Source organism: Bactrocera neohumeralis, chromosome 2, assembly GCF_024586455.1.
Source record: "Bactrocera neohumeralis isolate Rockhampton chromosome 2, APGP_CSIRO_Bneo_wtdbg2-racon-allhic-juicebox.fasta_v2, whole genome shotgun sequence".
Taxonomy (NCBI): domain Eukaryota; kingdom Metazoa; phylum Arthropoda; class Insecta; order Diptera; family Tephritidae; genus Bactrocera; species Bactrocera neohumeralis.
In genome coordinates this window covers 49,100,103-49,121,162 of record NC_065919.1, presented here as the reverse complement: position 1 = coordinate 49,121,162, position 21,060 = coordinate 49,100,103, and the positions used below count along the sequence as shown (strand labels likewise).

The following is a 21,060-nucleotide window of genomic DNA, read 5'->3' as shown; positions in this document are numbered from 1 at the left end:
TAGACTAGATGTAATAAACGAGCCTTTTTTGAACAATTCTGCTGCTATAACTGTTGCCTCCATTCCGTTTCTTTCTGCCATCGTTAGATGACGTCGATTTCAACATCTAAGCTCGATCATAAATAGTGTTTCAAAAATAGCTAAAAAGTTTCTAACAAATAAAAAATCATCTAAAAAGCTTTTATATTTGTTATTTGAATGAAAATCATAAATTGTGCGGAAATACATTACCTCCTCTTTCCGTTTACACCCTCAAATCGCGGCGCCACAAGTATCGTAATATTGCCTTTAGAAGCAATGGTTTAATGGATAAATATTTATGCGCACACAATTTACTAATTACACAACAACACACCGTTAATAATACTAATTTTTCAATAAAAAAAAAAAAATTTTTTTAGTATTTTTTCAAAATGATTTTGATACAGTTTTTGCGACTTTAGGAAAAAAGGTCTTTATGAAAATATTTTGCGCATATTTGCATTTATTTATTTTTATTTCGAATGACAAACGAATTTTTGAGCTACAAATATAATCCATTACTTAATGAAAATATGCGTTAAGCGCTGGCGCGCTCAAACACAAATGGAATTTTCGTTAATAAAAATAACGTTTAACACTTTGGGAAATCCGAAAAATACCGTTAAATAATTTTGCTTAATTTTTTATCCACACAAGTATGTGTGATTGTCTGTGGACACTTCATGTGATTTTTTCTAACTTCCGCCGCATTAGTGTGAAAAGCACATGCATAATACAGTAGCGTGAAAAAATAAAACAGCGATTGCATTAAAATGCATAATTTAAGTGATTCTTATACGGTCAAACATATGTATGAAGTTATGTACATCAATTATGATATTAAAAACCTATTAAGCGTTTCTTTATGCTTTCGCTTTTACATTTTTCTAACAAGCGCCAACAAAAACAGGGTGTCGATTTCGAAAAAGTAGTTTAAAAACAAATAAAACAAAAAACAAGAAAAAAACGTTAACTTCGGCTGCACCGAAACTATAATGCCCTTCACAGGCGCTCTTCGTACAGCATAAAAAGGTTGTTTTGATTTTCATCGGTCGATTTGTATGACAGTTATGTACTTGTATATGCTATAATTGTCCGATCTGAATAATTTATTCGGAGATGGTTTGGATTTTGAACGTACAGTTTGTATGACATGGCATGTTGAAGAAGGAAGCGAGACGCATTTGCTAACAAAAAAAGAGAGACCGAAATGCGTTAGTATGAAGAGCTTGACAAGCTGGCCGACAGGAGTTTTACGAAAAGATGCACGGACTAACAGTGGCAGATCACCCCAGAGGTTATATAGTGATTGATGCCCAGAGCATACTGAAGTAATGGAGGGAATACTTTAACAGCCTGCTGAACGACACTGAAAGCATGACAAGAGGAGTTGGTGAACCCAATTCCTCAATCGATGACGATGAAGCATACGTTCCCTTGTTTGAAGAACAACAAAGCGGTGGTGTCCGATTGATTGCCGGCCGAGCTATTCAAATACGGCGGCGAAGAACTGATAAGGAACATGCAAGATCTTCTTTGTAGAATATGGTTGGACGAAAGTATGCCCAACGATTGAAATTTTAGTGCGCTCTGCCCAATCCACAAAGAGGGAAACTCCACAATCTGCGCCAACTACCGTGGGATAAGTCTCTTAAACATCGCTTATAAGGTTCTATCGAGCGTAATTTGTGAAAGATTTAAGTCCACTGTCAACAAATTGATTGGACCTTATCTGTGTGGGCTTTAGGCCTAGAAAATCAACAACAGAAAAGACATTTACAAATCGCCAAATCTTGGAAAAAAAAACCGAGAAAAGAAAATCGACACACACCACCTTTTCGTCGATTTCAAAGCTGCACGACAGCACCAAAGGAAGCAGCGATGTCTGAATGCGATGTCTGAATTTGGTATCCCCGAAAAACTAATACGGCTGTGCAAATTGACGTTGCACAATACCAAAAGCTTCGTCAGGATCGGGAAAGACTTCTTCGAGCCGTTCGATACCAAATGAGGGTTCAGACAAGGCGACTCCCTATCGTGCGACTGCTGCTGGCATACGCTTTCTCCAGACTGGATAAGGAAACGAAGCAAATGGGTCTGGTAGTGAACGAGGGCAAGACAAAATATCTCCTGTCATCAAACGAACAGTCGTCCCGCGCCGCTGCTGACAGTCATAACTTCGAAGTCGTAGATAATTTCGTCCATCCTGGAACCAGCATTAACACTAACAGCAATGTTAGCCTTGAAATCCAACGGCAGAATAACTTTTGCCAATAGATGCTACTTCGGACTGAGTAGGAAATTGAGAAGTAAGGCCCTCTTTCGACGAACAAAAACCAAACTCTACAAGTCCTGCATCAACGACCCATAGACATCTTTATTCACAAAATAGCAGCATGTTCTGCAATAAGAATAAAAGAATTGGATGGTCGGAATCAGCAGAACTATGGACATAGTGATATCCTAAACCAACTCAATGTTAATAAATCAGACTACATTATCCCAATGCTGGATTTCCATAGACACTTCCAGGTGAGGATACACTCTAGACCAGAATGAAGAAGAGGCTATACCGACGGGTCCAAAATGGACTGGGGAGTAGGCACCAAAATATTTTCCGATGATCTGGACCTTTCTTTTTCTATCCGTCTACCGAACTCGGCTAGCATCTTCCAAACGGAAATACTGGCCATAGAAAAGGCCTGCGAAGCTCTAAAGCAGCAATATTTATAGATAGCCAGGTGGCGCTCCTGACTTTGTCTTCGCCCATGACAAATTCCAGTATAGTCCACAATTGCAAGAAAGCACTGACCTCAATAAAAGACAAGCTCCACCTAGACTTGATCTGGGTTATCGGCTACAGGAACATTTTTGGCAACGAAAAAACAGACGAGTTGGTAACGGCAGGAGCTTTCCTTAACGAAGCCGAGGCAGAGCTAATACCAAGTCCGCTAGGATCTATCAAAAGAGAGATCAATAGACAATTTCAACAAGTTGCAAATAATAGATGGAAAAACATAACTAAATGTAATATAACTAAACAATTATGGCAAACATATGACAAGAAAAGAACTAACGACTTACTAAATTGGCCTTGAAAAAGTATTGTATTATAATATCTACAGAGTAACAGCTACCATAGCAGGACACAGGCCATTTGGAGAACATGAGTTTAAAATTGGTACGCCCTACAAGAACATCTGTCGAGACTGCGAAATAGCAGGGAACAAGGAAACAATTTTCCACTTTCTTTGTGAATGCCCAGCCCTATCACAGATCCGACACAGAACACTTGGAATCCATCAAGCACCAAACCTTGTATGGATGTCTACAAAAAGCATATCAGACATAAGTAGCTTCATCGAAACCTCAAAATGGTTTAAAGGAGAAGGTGAAACGTAATAGCAAATATAAAAGGTCTACGAATAGTGCATCAAAATGCCACAGCCAGCGCGAATTGAGCCCGAAAGACAACAGGGCTGCACTCCTACCTACAAGTCACTCATTATTCCCGTCCCGCTATGTGGTACATAGGCATGAACGATGACAAAATCTGATAAGACGACGTTACGAGTTACCGAGAGAAAGGTTCTGCGAAAGATTTATGGTCCTTTGATATAGAACGATAAGCTGTTCGAGGTATACGACGACTTTGACATAGTTCAGCGAATTAAGAGACAGCGGTAACGCTGGCTGGGTCATGTATTCCGTATGGATGAAACCACTCCAACTCTGAGAGTATTCGAAGCAGTACCCGCCAGGGGAAGCAGAGAAAAAGGAAGAGCTTAACTCTGTTGGAAAGGATCTGACTACACTTGGAATCTCCAATTGGCGCCGATTCCAGCACATGAGCAGCTTCTTGGAGAGAAAAGGATCTTCGTAAAATTTCATATCTCAAAATTAATTTTCATTTCATAGGGTCTACGGCATTTCCTTCGCTACACCGTGCAGGGCATAAAAATACAAATAAAAGCGAATATCTATTACTTGCTTCACAAAAAAAAATCGTCGAAAAAAAGTTCCACGAAAAAAATTGCCAAAATTGTGCGCATTAAAAAAATCTGTGGGAAAAATCGCTGAAAATCTCTTTGGCGTCGCAACCACAAACTGAACATGGAAATCGCGCTTAATTTGCATTAATAATGCATAACGGGATTTGAGTAAATATGCGTGTGCACGCATGTGTGTTTAGTGCATAGCTTTGCAATTAACACAGTGATATTTGATATGTTACAACAACAAAACGAACAGCAGCAGCGTGAAGCTTGCAGCTATGCCTTGTTTGAATGTATGCATGCGTGCGTGTGTGTGTCGGCATAAAAAATTGAGTTAGGGTATTAAGGTTGCTAAAATACTGCACGGATATGCGATTTTTTCAACAAACACTGCGGCTTATTGCCCCTCAGTGCTTCCCACGCAACGCAGCACAACCCTTACCTGCGACGGCTCGCCTGGGGCATGCGCTGGCGCTGAGTTGGTGTGGCCAGCCTACGGAAAATCGCTATTAAAAATCAATCGCATTGCATTTCGGATGCACAACGGCCATTTGCGCTGGCAAACAATTGCAATTTAGCATGAAAAATGCATGCATTACACGGATTGTTGTTGGGTCGGTGTTGCCGCCGTTGTTGCATAGTTAACGGTGGTTACACATTTGTTGCAACATTAACAGGCGCAAAAATTTCAATAGACAACCGTTAGACAGACATTCGGCAAACCGATAACCACAAAACACACACACACGCACACATACATTTAGACATGCAAATTCATTTGCCCCGGAAGCGCAGTGTAATTCTGCAACCTTTGGTCCAGGTGTGCTGGCATGCGGCCGCTTGCAAACAAATTTCCGTCTCTTCAATAATTAATTATTTTCACTCTTAGTTGCATTGTGTTGAGTTATTGATGGCCAGTATGTATGCATTCATTCTGAGTACAGTGTTACTTCGATAATTAATTCGGCCGACAAAAGTTGGGCTTGTGGTGCAAAAATCAAGTGTTCTGGCGGCCATAATTCGGGCCTCTTTGTACGAATAACTGCAACCAAATGACGCATAACACTCAAATAGTATCCTTGTTGACAGTTTGGCCGGTCGGTTCGGAGTGCACCACACGATAATCGAAGAAAAGTAACAATATAACCTTGATTTTTGACCTCCTTTGATGTGGTGCTTTCGGCTTCGGCTCACCTTTGCCACGATATTCGGTCGAGCTTTTCACTTTTCTCACGTCCAAATGATCTTTCAAAATGGACAGATGTCACTGACAGTCATACCAACCGAAAAAAAGTTGTTTGACGAATGGGTTATCGGCGAAATTTAAATTAAAAAGTCTTACTATTTTTTGCCCACAGTAGTATTCTATAGTGTTCCAATATCGGCGGTTCCGACAAATGCTCATATACTTGCGGAGGAAATCACGTTTGCAAAATTTCAGATCAATATCATTAAAACGGAAGACAAGAGAGACGGACATTGCCCAATCAACTCAGCTTCTCAATATATTGTAAATACAAAACAAATCGTGAGCTATTTCGGGGTTCCCTACTTTCAAAAAAAAAATGACAGAAACTTCAAAGTCTATGGTGAATATTTATTATCAATCGAAAGAACATTCTTTGGCACTTATTTTTTGAGAATTATCTCTTTCAAATGTTGGCCGTGGCTACGAGTAAGATGGCCTATCCGTTGAGTCCAATTTTCGTAAGTCTTTCCAAGTTGAAATGCCAAGCAATACTGAACAAAAGTAACATGAAAGCTGGACATGACATGACAAGGCTATTGAAAAAGTACCTCTACTTCGATGACCTTTTACAAATAGTTTTTTTTGCAATATTTGTGTCTTTGATATCCAAGTACCATCTCATATGAATGTTTATGCACTTCAAAGAGCATCAGTTTAAGCAACTAATCATTTTGCCACTTTTTAAGTTCCTTTAAAAGGTGGTTTACTGTGTCTATGTATCTCAGTACTAATCGGATAGAGGCTGCTTACATTTTGCAAAAAATTCTATAGAATTCAGTTCTCTGAACATTGATTTTTACAGAAAACTCCAGTGAAATGTATCATCATTTCAATTTAAGTCATTTTCATTTTTGAAGATTCGGGTTTCTCTAAACATATACTTTTCTGAAAAAACAACGGCAACTCTGTCCATGAAATACCTGAACCCAGTTGTTATTCTTTTTGTAACGTGTAATACGACATTTTTTTGCGCAGTCTGGTTAATGACTGCGAACTTGTTGGCGTCCGAGTGTTCTGTGCTTCTCAAATCTGGAAATAACGAAGAGCAGTACCAACGCGGTTATATTAATGAAGGCGCATCATTAGGCAATCAGTATCCCTTGGTTTTGGTTACAAGTTGAGCATAGTGTTTCTAAAACTATCTACCATAAAACCACCTATTATCCAAACGCAGACGTTAGCTTCAAACTAAATGACTACAATTCAGTCTTGCAGTCCAAAGTTATTGCCGTAACAGAAGACGCCAAGTGGGTTTCAGTTCTAACCAGTAAGTCCATAAACCTTCTAGTGGACAGCAAAGCGTCAATTAAGGCTATCAGTAGCGCCAATACTAAGTCTCAATGCAAACGGGCAATAACTATACTCTCAGCTGGTAACTCGGTTAAAATCATCTGGGTACCAAGTCATATAAGGATAAAAGGAAACTAAAAGCCAGACTAGGGAGTTGGCCTCATTGTGGCCATAACTGGGCGGTAGGGCGGCGGCGGATGCGTTGGGATGCCGGCCTTGGTTAGGTTAGCTGTTCACAAGAAAGGTGGTGCGAGCTGGGGCGTTGTCGTGGTGCAACTTTCAATCGTTTGAGACTTTTGAAGACTTCTACGTAAAACTTGGCGTTGACGGTTTGTCCAGGAGGAACAAATTCATGGTGGACGATGCCTTTGAGGTCAAAGAAGATAATGAGTAACCGTTTTCTCTTTGGATTTAGTCATTCATCAGCGACCTCTTCCCGGCCCTCCAAAAAGGCCTGGTGCCAACGAAACACACCACGCGTTTCGCTAAAGCAATATCTGGGTAAGCCTGTTTGATCATATCAAACGTCATTGTCGCAGATTTACCGATACACAGAATTTAATCGCATACCTCTGCTCTAAACACGTCGCGAGAAAATGTTTGTCCTGACTCCCAAGGTACTCGGAGACAACTGACCAGCCGCTCGTTCGTTAGCAAGGAACGCCCTCTACCGAATCCAGTCGGTGCGCGCACGCTCCGAAGTACAGTCGCGGTGGAAGAAAATTAGTCCTATTACGTTCCGGAAAACCCTGTACGCGTTATAAGCCTCGGCCTTCAGTGCCTTCAGCAAATTATGGTATTTGCGGTTTCAGTTAATTTTTGGAGTACCAGTCGCTAGATTGTCGGACAGTTTTGACGTCATATTCCTAAATCCACGTCTTGTCAGCAGTGGTGATGCCTTGCTGAATGTTGGGTCTCAGCTACGCAACTCTTTTGCGTCATCTTGTCGACGTTATTTTTGAAAAAGATTCAATTTTGGTTTGAGTCTAGAATTAACAAGCTTCATATCTAAAACATTAACTAAAATGTGTTGAATCGATTCGTAAGAGACGTTGAGATTCTCTGTTATCTCTCTGATGCCAACACGCTGATTTTCGAGCACTGTTTCTTTTATCTTTTTCAATTTTTATTTAACAGACGACTCACAAAAGACATCTATGCCTTTACGACCTGCAGTGAAGATATATATATGAAGTCGATAGACTGTCCAAAATTTTAACTAATCTCCTTCACTAGAAATACTACTGTGCCCAAAAAATAAGGTGACATTGTATTTATTTTGAAAATTCTTTATTTATTCTTCCAAATCAATTTCATCCCCTTCAAAGTAATCCCCTCCCGATGCAATGCACTTATGCCAACAGATTTTCCAATCTTCGAAACACTGGTTGTAGTCACTTTCCGGGATGGCCTTCAGTTCCGTCTTCGCTGCGGCTTGAATCTCCTCTATCGTATAAAAACGGTGTCCCCGGAGCGGTCTTTTGCGCTTGGTGAACAGCCAGAAAACGCACGGTGCCAGATCAGGTGAATACGGTGATTGCGTAACGATATGGGTTGAGTTTTTGGCGAAATGATCACGAATTACGAGGGCAGTATGGGGTGGTGCATTATCGTGGTGTAAAAACCAAGAATTGTGTTTCCACAATTCCGGCCTTTTTAGGCGGATAGCGTTACGCAAACGACGCACAACACCACGATAGTCGAAGAAAACAGTCAACATGACCTTGATTTTTGAGCGACTTTGGCGCGTTTTTTTGGTCTGGGCTCGTGGTTAGACGTCTCGATATTCGCTCGATTGATCGGTTGTTTCGGGGTCGTAAGCATAGATCCAAGTCTCATCGCCAGTTATAATGCGTTTCATGACACCCTGGTAGTCGGAAAGCATCGTTTCACACACTTCAACGCGACGCCTTTTTTCCAAAAAATTCAATGTTTTCGGTACCAGTCGAGATTTGACGCGCTTGAGGGCCAAAACATCCTTCAAAATGGTATTGGCTGAGCCTTTCGATATGCCAACTTCATCAGTAAGGTCTCTAATTGTTAATCGACGGTTTTTCAACACCAAATCTTTGATTTGTTGAACGTGAGCTTCGTCGGTTGAGGTTGAGGGTCGCCCTGGACGCTCTTCGTCTTCGACTCGTTCACGGCCGGCTTGGAACTCACTATAACACTTGTAAACATTTTTTTTTAGACATAACCTCATCACCTAAGGCTTTCTGCACCATCCTCAATGTATCCGCAGCAGAAAATTGATTCCGTAAACAAAATTTAATGCAAATTCTTTGCTCAACAAATTTCGACATCGCAAAAAACGAAAAACTCACTTTTAGCAGCTCACAAAACGACACGTACGAGTATCTCAAACACTAATGAATATTTTGACATGAAATTTGACATAAATGTGACTGACAGTACTACCAACCTAAAAAAAAAAAAATAATTCTCCAAATCCTTCGACGCGCGCAGTTTAAATTGCAGTATATACTTATACGTTTTGCGTATGAATATCGGAAGTCTTTAACATTTTTTTCTCGCCTTGAAGAATGAAACATCATAGATCGCATTGGTGAGATTTTATAGCCAAAATTATATTTCCAGCAGTATTATGCTTTAAATTTCGCTGTCTGAGGATCTGACTGTCTCTGAGAATTTTTCTCTTTCCCTCGATGATTTAATGCCGGTTTTCTCATTCGAAAATGTAAGAGCATTGCTTGAAAGAATAGCCACCGAGTTAGCAACAGGCGTCTTCAAAGTATTAACGTTCAAATCCGTTTTCGAGTAAATTTTTAAGTGAATAAAAGCTTTCACTGTCAGAATTACTTGTTAGTAAATAAGTCATTGTATCAAACAGCCATATCGAAAGGTTCCTTGAACTTCAACAAAGAAAAAAGCTTTGATTGACCTTCATATAAAGCCAACACTAACTTTAAGAAGACACCACATTTTATTGTTGCTTGTGAACTCAGCCAACAACACACTCTCTAGCAACGAAAGCAACTGTAAAAGGGGAACTAATTGAGTAATGAAGTTACATGCGTACCGAGATATGTCTTTCACATCCATATAGTATGTATATACTTGAAATCTTATGCCTATGCACTCTATGCAAAGACGGTGTCGATGTCAACCTCGTTGAAATTTCAAGGGAGAGTTTCCCAAGAAGGGAATGTGTGTTGCCAAACCCGCTACCCTCTAAGTTCCACGCGTTTGTTAGTGATACAAAGCATGAAAATAATACCATCGCCTTGGCACTCGAAGGCCTTCACAGCCAGTCTTTCATCGCCACTCACCACTCTCTGCAGCCTACACTGTGCTCGGCTGCATTGCCTCACCCGCATCGAGCTCATGTGCTGCGTATAAATATTACATTAAAACTTTTCTCAACAAGATAAATTTAATTGGCGGCAATTTGTTGCAAACATTTTCCGCTTACAACAAAAACAAGCACAGAAAAGCATGAACCTACTTTGCAAGCCTTACTCTCACTTATGCACATAACCCTCCGTGTCTCACTTTCACCACTTCGCAATCTTGTCTATGAAATGCTATCTAGTTGCTTGTTTGCATTTGTTGTTGTCAAAGCTTCAAATATGAAATACATATTTCTGCTCGCTTGCATAAAATACCGAAATATTCTTAACTCTGTAAGTTGTTCAGGGCCTTGTAAGCGAGAGTGAACTCGACAAGGCAAATGACAGAAACAACAACAAGAGCGTTGACATGCAGCGTTGCAAAATCAAAGCTTGACATGGCAACAATGGCAGTCTCGGCATTGCAACAGATTTTCTATCCAAATAAAAGGAAAGTTTGAAAGTCATCAACTCTCTTAGAATTAGTTTATTTATAATGATGTACAAGAGAGAAATAAGGAAGGGCACATTTACATACATACGAGTTCATAACATAAAAGGTGATCCATTTCGAGGTTTCCTACTCTTTTAAAGAAAAAAACAGAAACTTTAAATTCAATGGGGAATGTTTATTATCATTCGAAAGAACATTCTTTGGCATTTATTTTTTTTTAATTATCTCTTTGAAATGTTGGCATATGATCCTTCCGTTGAGTCCGAGTTTCGATGATTTGTTTGAGCATTTCGACTGGTAACTGACGAATGACAAGCGTGATGTTTTGCTACAAGGCCTGAATCGAAGCGGGATTGTTCGTATAGACTTTAGACTTTACATATTCCCACAGAAAAAAGTCTAACGGTGTGATATCACAAGACCTTGGTGGCCAATCGACCGGCCCAACACGTGAAATTATCTGCTCACCGAAGTGTTCTCTCAATAAATCGATTGATTGATGCGATGTGTTGGAAGACGCATCGTTTTGTTGAAACCAAATGTTGCAAAGATCACGAGCTTCAACTTCAGTTGGTTATCATGGCATGATAACGCCATTGACGGATACGTTCTCACCGGTGGACCGATGATCACACCGACCCAAAAATCACACCAAACCGTGTTTTTTTCTGGATGAAATGATAGGTTTCTCTTCGTCCCAAATGAGCCAATTTTGCTTGTTTACAAAACTATTGAGCCAGAAATAGGCCTCATCGCAGAACAAAACGTAATTCGAAATCGTCGAATTTTCTTAGAACGTTTCAAGAGTCCATAAAGCGAAGCGATGTCGCTTGGGAAGGTCGAACGTCTTCAGTTCTTACACTTTTGTACGTTTTCAATTTAAGATCTCGACGTAAAATCGCCAAGTTGTTCCATACGTCAGTCCAGAGTGCTGCGAACGGCGCCAAATCGACTCTCCACAGTCTTCCTGTACAGTCTCAGCTACGGCCGCTCCGGCTTCTTTACTGCATGCTCAACATGCTCTATTCGGTCGAATATTATTATACCATTTCACATGCGTGCGAAATAAATTCTTTACAGAATGTGAATTTTCGTAAGAAAGTTGAACGATTTGTAAACGTTGTTCAGGCGTAAGCTTTCCATGATGAAATACATAACAAGATAGCTTGACACTCACGCGTAATCTTTCAAAAAAAGACTATTGAATAAAGTACCTCTACTTGGATCATCCATTAGCATATAGTATAAGGATGATGGGAAAAAGATGTAAATATTTGACATAACTCTCTTTTTTCCACAATATCCGTTTTATATTCCAATACATCTGTGTTAGATGCTATGCTGAGATTTTCCTCTGACCTTCCTCTGTACTACTTAAAGTTACCCAACAAATTTAGGGATCTGCTTGTATAAGCTTTAAAGTCGTCTTGAAATGAATAATTGAAGCTTTATAAGCAGATTCTTCCAGTAAGAAATAAGCTTGTAGTTTTGCCCCTAACCGCCCAGTTGTGACACTATTAGAAAAGGCTTTTTTTGGTATTGTTCTGAACAAAGATCGAACCCAGGTCCTACGTAATTATAATATTTTTAAGATTATGTTCCTAAATTCGTTTGCTTCAGTGATGTTAATTTTTGTAGGCATGATCTCAAAATCCGAAGCTTTGCTACTCATTTGGCTTGTGGCTTCAAATTTTATGATTTTATGTACACATAATCTTCAGGAACTCAGCAGTTTCTAATCCTTCTTATTGTAATTCATATTTTGTGCTATAGTCTGGACTTGCTGACTAATTAAAACAGCATCTGGCTCTTCGCGGAAATACACTTATACTCGTTTGGGAAGTAAAACTCTTACTGACAATATTCTTTGGCGATCGTAACGCCGGAAATACTTCAATGATCAAAAATCTTTGCGGGATAAATTTAACTGCTTCTTCGAATGTTAGCAACAACAGATTTAAAAAAAGATCGAGTCTTCAGATATTCGTCTGAAAACTAGATTGAAATTGAACTAATCGTAGAGGTATTTGCAAAATTACGAAATATGTCTCCGTACCTTTGCTTCGAGACAAAATTTAAACCTAATTAATACATTAAAGCAAGCGAAAACGATGCTTATTGTCTTTTTTAACATCAAAGGCATCGTCCGTCATGAATTTTTTTCTCCTGCACATACCGTCAACCCCATGTTTTACGTGGAAGTCCTCAAGAAACTCAAACGAAGTGTCAATCGGGTCCGGCAAGACATCGCAGCCGATTGGAAGTTGCACCACGACAACGCCCCGGCTCACACCGCCTTTTTTGTGAACAGCTACCTAAGTAAGGCCGGCATCCCAACGCTTCCGCAGCCGCCCTACAGCCCAGATGTGGCCCCCTGACTTTTTTGTTTCAGATCGGACATATATAGCATATTGTGGCCATACAAACTAACCGATTAAAATCACGGTTAAGATCCTTTTATACCCTTTTGTGCTACAAAAAATATTGTACATTTCTAATGGCTATAATAGCTTCGATGCAGGCGAAGTTAACGCTTCGTGTTGACTTGATGTTTTTAATAAAATCATTTTCGTTTACACCTTATATGTACCGCTATCACATAAACCCCCTTTCCGATTTCAAGCATTCTTCATGCGAATTTTTAACCTTAAATGATAAATATTTGCACATGAAAATATCTTAATTTCCAACTCGTTTCCACTTTTCTCTTCTCCAACAGAATTTCTACTTGCCGACCAGCAACAACACAACGTGGTCGGTGTGCTCGGCTTCCTGCGCTTGCTGTTGCCATTAATCATACATGGATTCAGCTCTGATTGTCCGGACGATTGCGATGATGGCCACAGCACACAAGCACACGCCGGAGTCAATAAAGGCAGGGCAAACACAAGACCGACACCGACGAAGACAGGCGCAGGTGCAGGTGCAGGCGGTGCGCACACAACACAAGCCACTGTAACAACAACAACAACAACAACAACTGCAATGCCAATCAACACTGAGTGCAGGCAAATTATTGAAATTTTCGATTATTGTTTGCATTTGTTGAACATCAGCAGTGCTTCTCAGCATTCCATCATAAATGCCGCACTTGAGGTCATCAATGCTGTGCTGCAGGCACTCGAAGCTGCTGCTGCTGCTGGCAACAACAACGGCCACCAAGGCAACGGCAACGGCAACAACAATGATATTTTAAAATGTTTGCAAGCAGCATTGTGTAATCAACAATTGCAACATGCCGAGTATCTGCGGCGAAGGAAATCATTAAAGAATCAAATATTCCAATTGAGAAATTACGAGGCGGCAGCCGCAGCAACGGTGGTGGTGTCGACACCTGCATGGCAGCAGCGGCGTGGCGTTGCAAGCGATTTTCATGAATTGACTGGAAAAGACGTTGAGTGCGAAGATGAAGGTGAAGGTAAGTCAAGTCAAGTCAAGTCAAGTGCTGATGATGTTGATGCATTTGCTTTGCGCTGCTTTGATTGGTGGGTGGGTGGTTGCCTGGTTGGTGAGAGTGGTTGGTCTATTGGTGCTGGTTATATTGGTGTTGGGTGCTGGTGTGTTGTCACATGCAGCATATAAATTAGGAATGCAAAATATCGCAAATATACAATTGAGCGCAGCCACAATAATAACGGTAAAAACGCATATAAAAGCAATCATATGCAATGGTTTCTGTCGCGCGCCAGTTGATCAGCAGCAATTACTTCGACTTCGCCTCTGGCAGCAGCGTCCGTGGTGACACGTACTCGCAAATATCATTGCTGTTGTTGGCTTGATAGCCTTGCACCGCAATGAATTTGTGCCCTCGTGTCGCTGCTGTTGATTTGATGATGTTGACTCGCTGGTACTGCTGCTGCTGCTGCTAATAATGCAAATAACGGCAAATCTACTGTATTCTAATTCGTCTTTATTTACCTCTTCGCTTCAATCATGCATTTCAATCATCGCTTGCTTGCTCGTGTGCGCTCGCTTGCCAAGGACGAGTGGCTTGGTTCATGTTTGCTTTCTATGTGTGTTGCTATTGTTAACTGTAATTTTCATGCGTTTTCAAGCGTTTCTGGTTTTTTTTTGTGGGAAATCTTCCTCTTCTTTGTTTTTGTTGTTTATTTTCTATTTTTTTTGTTGTTTGTTTATCATTTACTTGCTATTAATGAAATTATAAATAACGTGACATTAAAATGCAACCGTGCATACGACACGTGACATCTTCGGGTAGCTATCAGAACGAGAAAGAAGGAGCAAAGTAAGTAGCTATCAAGTGCTCTTATATACTAAGAGTAAAAATGAAGAGCTGCGACGAACAGCGTTCTGTCTTTGAGAACATTTAAGTGATCCCGAATTTTTGAAGAAGGAACGTGAGCTACGAGATCATAAATCCCTCAAAAAGGAAGGCAAAATAACAATAACAAAGGACTTGAGAGCACCACGTGCTCAGGTGATCGTGTGAGAAACCAGCCATTATATGAAAAGATAAAGATAGAGACCGTTGAGTCGAATGGTGCCATGTTAGGTATAAACTGCCAACCTTTAAATACATCGCCAGGCCTTATGCAAAATCAAGTACCTCTGCTTTGAGGAAAAACTTTAACGTATAATAAATCTAATAAAATCATACCTCGGTAATTAATTAATGAGCTACCAATTAATGAGAGTCTTAAGGTTCAAAGCAAGGAGAGTCTACGCGACGTCGAGCCAATTTCGTTATAAAAGTAATACTATAAATAATTCTTCCATGAAAAAAAAATAAAAAAAGATTCGACCAACACAGTATTTCCCATGTAGGTATGGCAAGGAGAAGGGATCTGTGCAACAGGCCGAAAATATGAACTTGCAGCCATGCTATTGTCGGTTACTAAATATAATTATTTTTGAAGTCGGGTTTCATAGCAAATCATCTCAAATACAAGGTTAGGTATTCTTATATCGAAAAGTCCATCTCAATTTGCCCATGGCAGTCTGATTTACTACTGTCGGCATAGTAGTGTGCAATAGTAAGACTCCTCACTTTAAATTTCGCGCGAAAACCCATTCGAAGGTTGCTATGACTGTCAGTGACATCTGTGTCAAATATCATATCAAAATAATCATTAGTGTTTAGTAAACGCTTGTCTTTCTGAAGTGCCAAAAGTGCATTCGGCGATCTTTACTATGAGTGAAAATACTCAAGAAAGAAGTTCCATTAAATTTTGTGTGGGGAATCAACTATTTTGAGAGATCATTTGGGCCTAAACAAAAGGCCGATTGGTTCCAAAATCACATAATGTTTGTGAAACAATGCTTTCTGACTACCAGAATGTCATGAAACGTATTATTACTGACGATGAGTGTTGGATCTATGCTTACGACATGGAAACAGACGATCAACCGGTCGAATATCGCTACAAACGTGAGTCGAAACCGAAAAAACCACTTCAAATCAGATCAAAAATCAAGGTTATGACAGTTTGCTTCGATTATCGAGGTGTGGTGCACCCCGAACCGACTAAACTGTCAAAAAGGAATACTGTTTGAGTATTATGCGTCGTTTGCGTTATTCGTAAGGCTGGAATTATGGGCCGACAAGTCCTGGTTTTTCCGGAAATTGACTTTAGCAACTGTTTCGAGGATCGGAAAAAAAATAACGTTGGCGCAATTGTATTTATGCCAAGGGTGATTACTTTGAGTGGGACTACACAGACTTTGAAGAATAAATTAAGAGTTTTAAAATTTTGAACCGAGTCTTAGTCTATTTTTGGCACACAATAGTACGTAGCCGGAACAAACTACAGATAGCCTTTTAGCAAATTTATTGCTGAAATCAAAGTATCTATTGTTTCTCAGGAGATTATAGAGAATATTAAAGATTACAAAAGTCATACAATGTGCGTTCCAAAGTGTTTGAATCTAGCACCCCCTGGTGACGCCATCTATGTATATGTCGACTGGTGCGTTAGAATCTGCTATCTTTATCGATTGTCCAGTGAGAATTTCATGATATTTCATTGATTGGAAGTGAAGTTATTGCGTTTTAAGTGTCAGTATGTTTGCGTTATCGGTGCGAAAATGAGCTTCGAACAAAGAGGCAACATTAAATTGTGTTCTAAAATTGGTAAAACTTTTACCGAAACGTTTCAATTGATGAAACAAGTTTATGACGATGATTGCCTATCCCGTAGCAGAGTGCACGAGTGGTTTCAACGTTTTCAAAGTGGTCGTGAGGACATAAATGACGATCAACATGGCCAATCAAAATCCGTGATCACCGGAAATTCCATCGAAACTGTGCGTGAGTTCATCAAAAATTAGCCGAAATCATCATTGAAATTCATGGAAATGGAATTGAACATCTCCAAAACATCGATTTATCGCATTTTGAGCGAACATTTGGGCTTACGAAAGGTGTGTGCACGGTTTATTCCGCACAAATTGACTGACGACCAAAAATTGCTCAGAATCCAACATTCGAAGGACGATTATTTGACCAAAAATCACATTTTAACCATTAACCACTCCCCGCATTCACCTGATATGACACCGTGCGACTTCTTCCTTTTCGGAAAAATGCATTTGCCCATGAAAGGAAAGCGTTATGCAGACGTAGAGGCCATTCAAAAGGCTTGCACCGGCATACTGGCGGCCATACCGGCCAACGAGCTAAAACACTCTTTCGACATGCTTTTGGACCATGCAAAAAGCTGTATTGAAGCAGAAGGAGTCTATTTTGAATAAAATAAATTGATTTTGCCGAAAAAACCATTTGTTCTGCTTTGTTTTTAAGTTTATTTTGGAACGCACCTTGTACATTGATTATAATTTTGGAATTACTCCAAAATAATAGTAATTCGAAGGGTTTAAAAACAAAACCGAAAAACAACATCGGAATCCTGAAAGTGGATTGTTATCTCAGGATTTCTTTTCTTAGCAGCCATACAAGCTTATGTCGAGTGTGTCCATGAAAGAATTTAAAACTAGAAACTAAGAAAGAACTGAGCAATATCACCTTGTGATTAGTACAAAGCTTCACGAAGTTTTCTTTTTTATCCGAGGCCGTATGAATATGTTACGACTCTTTCAACGATTGATAACATAAGCTTTATTGTAGCGATCTTGAAAATTAGCGACGAAGTGTTCAAATGGCTTTTTTGCTCCTACGTGTAAAGGTTACAAAACCTGTTGTATAGATTGTTTTAGAAATATATTTACTATTAACTATTCGGACCTTGTGAATTTCCACGAGATTTTTTATGAATGAATTATTTCCTGAAATGTCTTTTTAAGTTTTATTTTTGTTTTTCACTTGGTACTATTTTAAAATCGATAATCGTACTATAATACAGAGTCTTATATAAGATCTAGTAAAACGAAATCCATTATTTTTTGATTAGATGGCTTTAGCAATCTGTTTCTCGCGTTGCCTAAGTGCGATGGGGTTTTTATGATCCTGGTACAGTCAATCATGCGCGTCGTTTCGTCGATTCCGATCCGTTAATATTGACGTCAATATATTTGACTGCGCTCTGGAATACCAAGTGTCAAAAATATCCACAAAATAATGAAAATCGTCGAGTCCAATCGTTACGCAAGCACTATTCCCATTGCCTAGGAGCTAAACGAAAACCCGTTTGAATACAAAACTATGCTCGATTTGTGGGTGCGTCATGAGTTAACTCAGAAACCTCTCATAAATCGAATCATCATCTTTGATTTACAACGAAATCGATCTAGTTTCCAGGTTACCGGTTTTGAAAAGTGGGTGACTTATATACGGCAACGGTGAGCGGAGACGGCCATCATCGAATTGCGGCGAGTCGGCGTAAATGGTGCGCAAGCAAGAATCGGCAATTTATCGAACAAATCGGTTTCGCTAAATACAAATCTTCTTTGTTCTGTAACTTATATACATTGCACTTATGACAGTTCTTTTTGACCCCGATTTATATCCGACATTCCAGTTGAAAGAGGTATAGTATTGCCTGTCGTTTTGATGCTATTTTCCTCAACCCGCTGTTTATGGAATTTCTGTATTGAAGTAAAGAGACCAATCTCATCTCCAAATTGCCAGTGCCATTAAAAATATTTACAGAACCCCCCCCTCACTAATCGGAGCGTGATTTAGGTAGCAAGTTTTTTCCCACTCAACTCGCATATTTACATATTCCCTCATGTGTGTGTCTGTTCTTTTCATCCTTTCAGTTGTATTGCGTCGAGCACCGAATATGCGCTTTACCGGGCGCAGCGTCAGTGAATGTGTTATTGACGAAGATGATGATGAGACGCATAGAACCGCATTGTCAACAGATTTAGTTGCCGTTGTGCATACTGATGTCGATGCTGATGCCGATGCCGATGCCATTGGAAGAGCTATCTATGCCGATGGCGTTGTCGGTGTGCTTGTCGATGTGGATGACGATGACTTTACAACACTTTCGGAAATAAATGAACCACAACAGCTTAGGGCGTCGACGGCAGTTGCGATGGCGCCGCCATCCTATGCACTCACAACAACAATTGACGTTGATAATCTGATTGATGCAATTGACGCGACAACAACAACGGCAACGGCAACGACGACGGAGGCCGCCACAAGCAGCAGCAGCACCAACACCAGATGCGGCACCAGCAATCGCAATCGCACTGATATTGGCGCTGTGCAAACAAAAATGCAAGGCATGCAACCGCAAAACGAACATCAACAGCAGCAACAACAAGGGCACAATGAGCAGCAATCTCTTGAAAGACAGGTAGAGCCGCAAAATTTGCTTACTGCTCCCTCGCAAATTGGTGCTGTCGGCTTCGCAGGTGTTGGCGTCGATGCGGGTGGTAGCGGCAGCGGCAGCGGTGATGACAAATCACAACATTTGAGTGACATCGACAATGAATCCTTCAATAGCATTGATTTTGAGGCGGAAATCACCATAGCGGGCATGACGACGGGCGGCGCGGCGGGCACCAGTGCGTTTGGTTCGCCCACAAAAAGCAATGCTGAGCTAACGACAACAACAACAAGCGGTATAAGCGGTGATACGGCGCCTGCTGGTGCGGCTGCAGCCGGCGACAACGCTGCCGGCAACAAATTGAGCAGCAGCGGTGACACAATTGGCTCGTTCTTCAACAATTTGATTTCGAATGCAGGTGAGCTATTTTTCTGTTGTTGTGATTGCGATTGCGATTTTTGTCTCCGTGGCGCAGCCAAAAGTAATGATGCTGCGGGCATAAGTTGAAATGGCATAGTTGAAATTGTTGTTGTAGTTGTGCAGAATTTTCCATTTTGTATAATTTTTTTTTGGTTTCATGTTTATTTTTTCAAAGCCTTTTCAGTTCAATTCCGTTTGCAGCGCATGCCTTAATGTTTTTGTTGGCGTTGAAGGTTGTGTTGAAAATTTCTATTTATTTTTCTGTTAAAATTCAACTTTTGTATCTATTTGCTTTCATTCGTTGGGAGCTGTTTCTTAATTTTTTCTCCGCTTAGAAATGAAATGACGGGTTCCACGTGTGATATGTACGTACTCGTTGTTTACCGCTCTTCTTTATTGGCGTAGACACCGCTTACACGGTTATAGCCGAGGATGGAGCCATGTGTAGAAGTTCACTCAAGTAAGGAAAGTTCTCTGAGCGCCATTCACTTGAGAGGGGCCAGAAACGACTTTTTTACATATGATTCAAAGAGTCCACGACTTTCGGTCTTAGACCAAGTATCCTTTGGGTAGCCAAAAAACATCAGTTTGAAGGCGAGCTAAAGAGAGAAGGCGATGATTCCCTCTGCTTGGTCGTGCGCTGGGTTTGGGACCCGAAACGTAAAAAACACCTCAAATGAAAAGTTGTTTACCGCTAATTCTAGAAAGTTATTGAATACCCTTGCGAGATTCCCATTATGCTGGACCAGTTTCACTTTGATGATAAGAGGTTGAACTTCTTCAGAGTTTACAGCTAATCTTTTGTGAGTGAAGATTCCCGATATGATCCCAAGCTCATAAAATTCATCTGGTAGCCCTCTTTTATGCAATTTATAACTCATAACTCAATCCGAATACAAATATTAAATAACACCCGATAAGGAAGCCTAGATCAATAATTATAACTAAAATAGTTTGTAAAATGTTAAACTACGGCACTGTTTGCCGAGAATTGAACCAAATAGGCGAATCGCAGAAAATTCTCGAAATAAAAAAACGGAAATTTGTTGAGTTTCATCCATTGGATGTAATCTACAATCTTCTCACAATACCTCTCACTAGAAATGCCTTGGTGCTTAGCTAGTACACGATCATGCCCTTTAATATTTTTCATCTCTAGCGTAAATATACAATAAATATAAATGAAAAAGTCTTGCGGTAAGTTGGCGCTGAAAGCGCGTAGTTCTGTCCGTATCGGGTCATGAGATATAAACGCGCTTATTTTTGAGCGGATCGCATGGAGCAAAATAAAGAGAAAATACAGCATATTTTACAGTAACAATTTTGTGCAGTTTATGGACCCGATACAGTTTCCATTTCCACCGCACAACGATGGTTTGGTCTAGAGGTAGTCGAAGATGCGCCACGCTCCGGAAGGCCTGTCGTCGAAAATTGCGATAAAATCGCTGAATTGGTCGAAAAGGCATAGTAGCAGCCGCAGCATCGGTGAAGAGCTGGGCATGGGTCATCAAAAATTCATTTCAATTTCAATAAAAAAAAAACAAAAATTCAATAAAAATACCGCAAGACTTTTTTGACAAACCAT

At 40.2% G+C, this 21,060-nt stretch overlaps 1 protein-coding gene across 2 annotated transcripts in view; it reads left to right on the top strand.

Annotated features, from left to right (window-relative positions):
- The window catches only part of LOC126750928 (uncharacterized), a 208,718-nt gene that overhangs the window by 4,928 nt on the left and 182,730 nt on the right, over positions 1–21,060 (top strand). The window contains exons 5-6 of one of the 2 annotated variants that reach the window (XM_050460741.1): positions 13,079–13,777; positions 18,535–19,473. In XM_050460741.1, coding sequence (XP_050316698.1) covers positions 13,079–13,777; positions 18,535–19,473 — 1,638 coding nt within the window. The remainder of the gene's footprint in view (positions 1–13,078; positions 13,778–18,534; positions 19,474–21,060) is intronic. The other variant, XM_050460742.1, reaches the window with a different exon arrangement.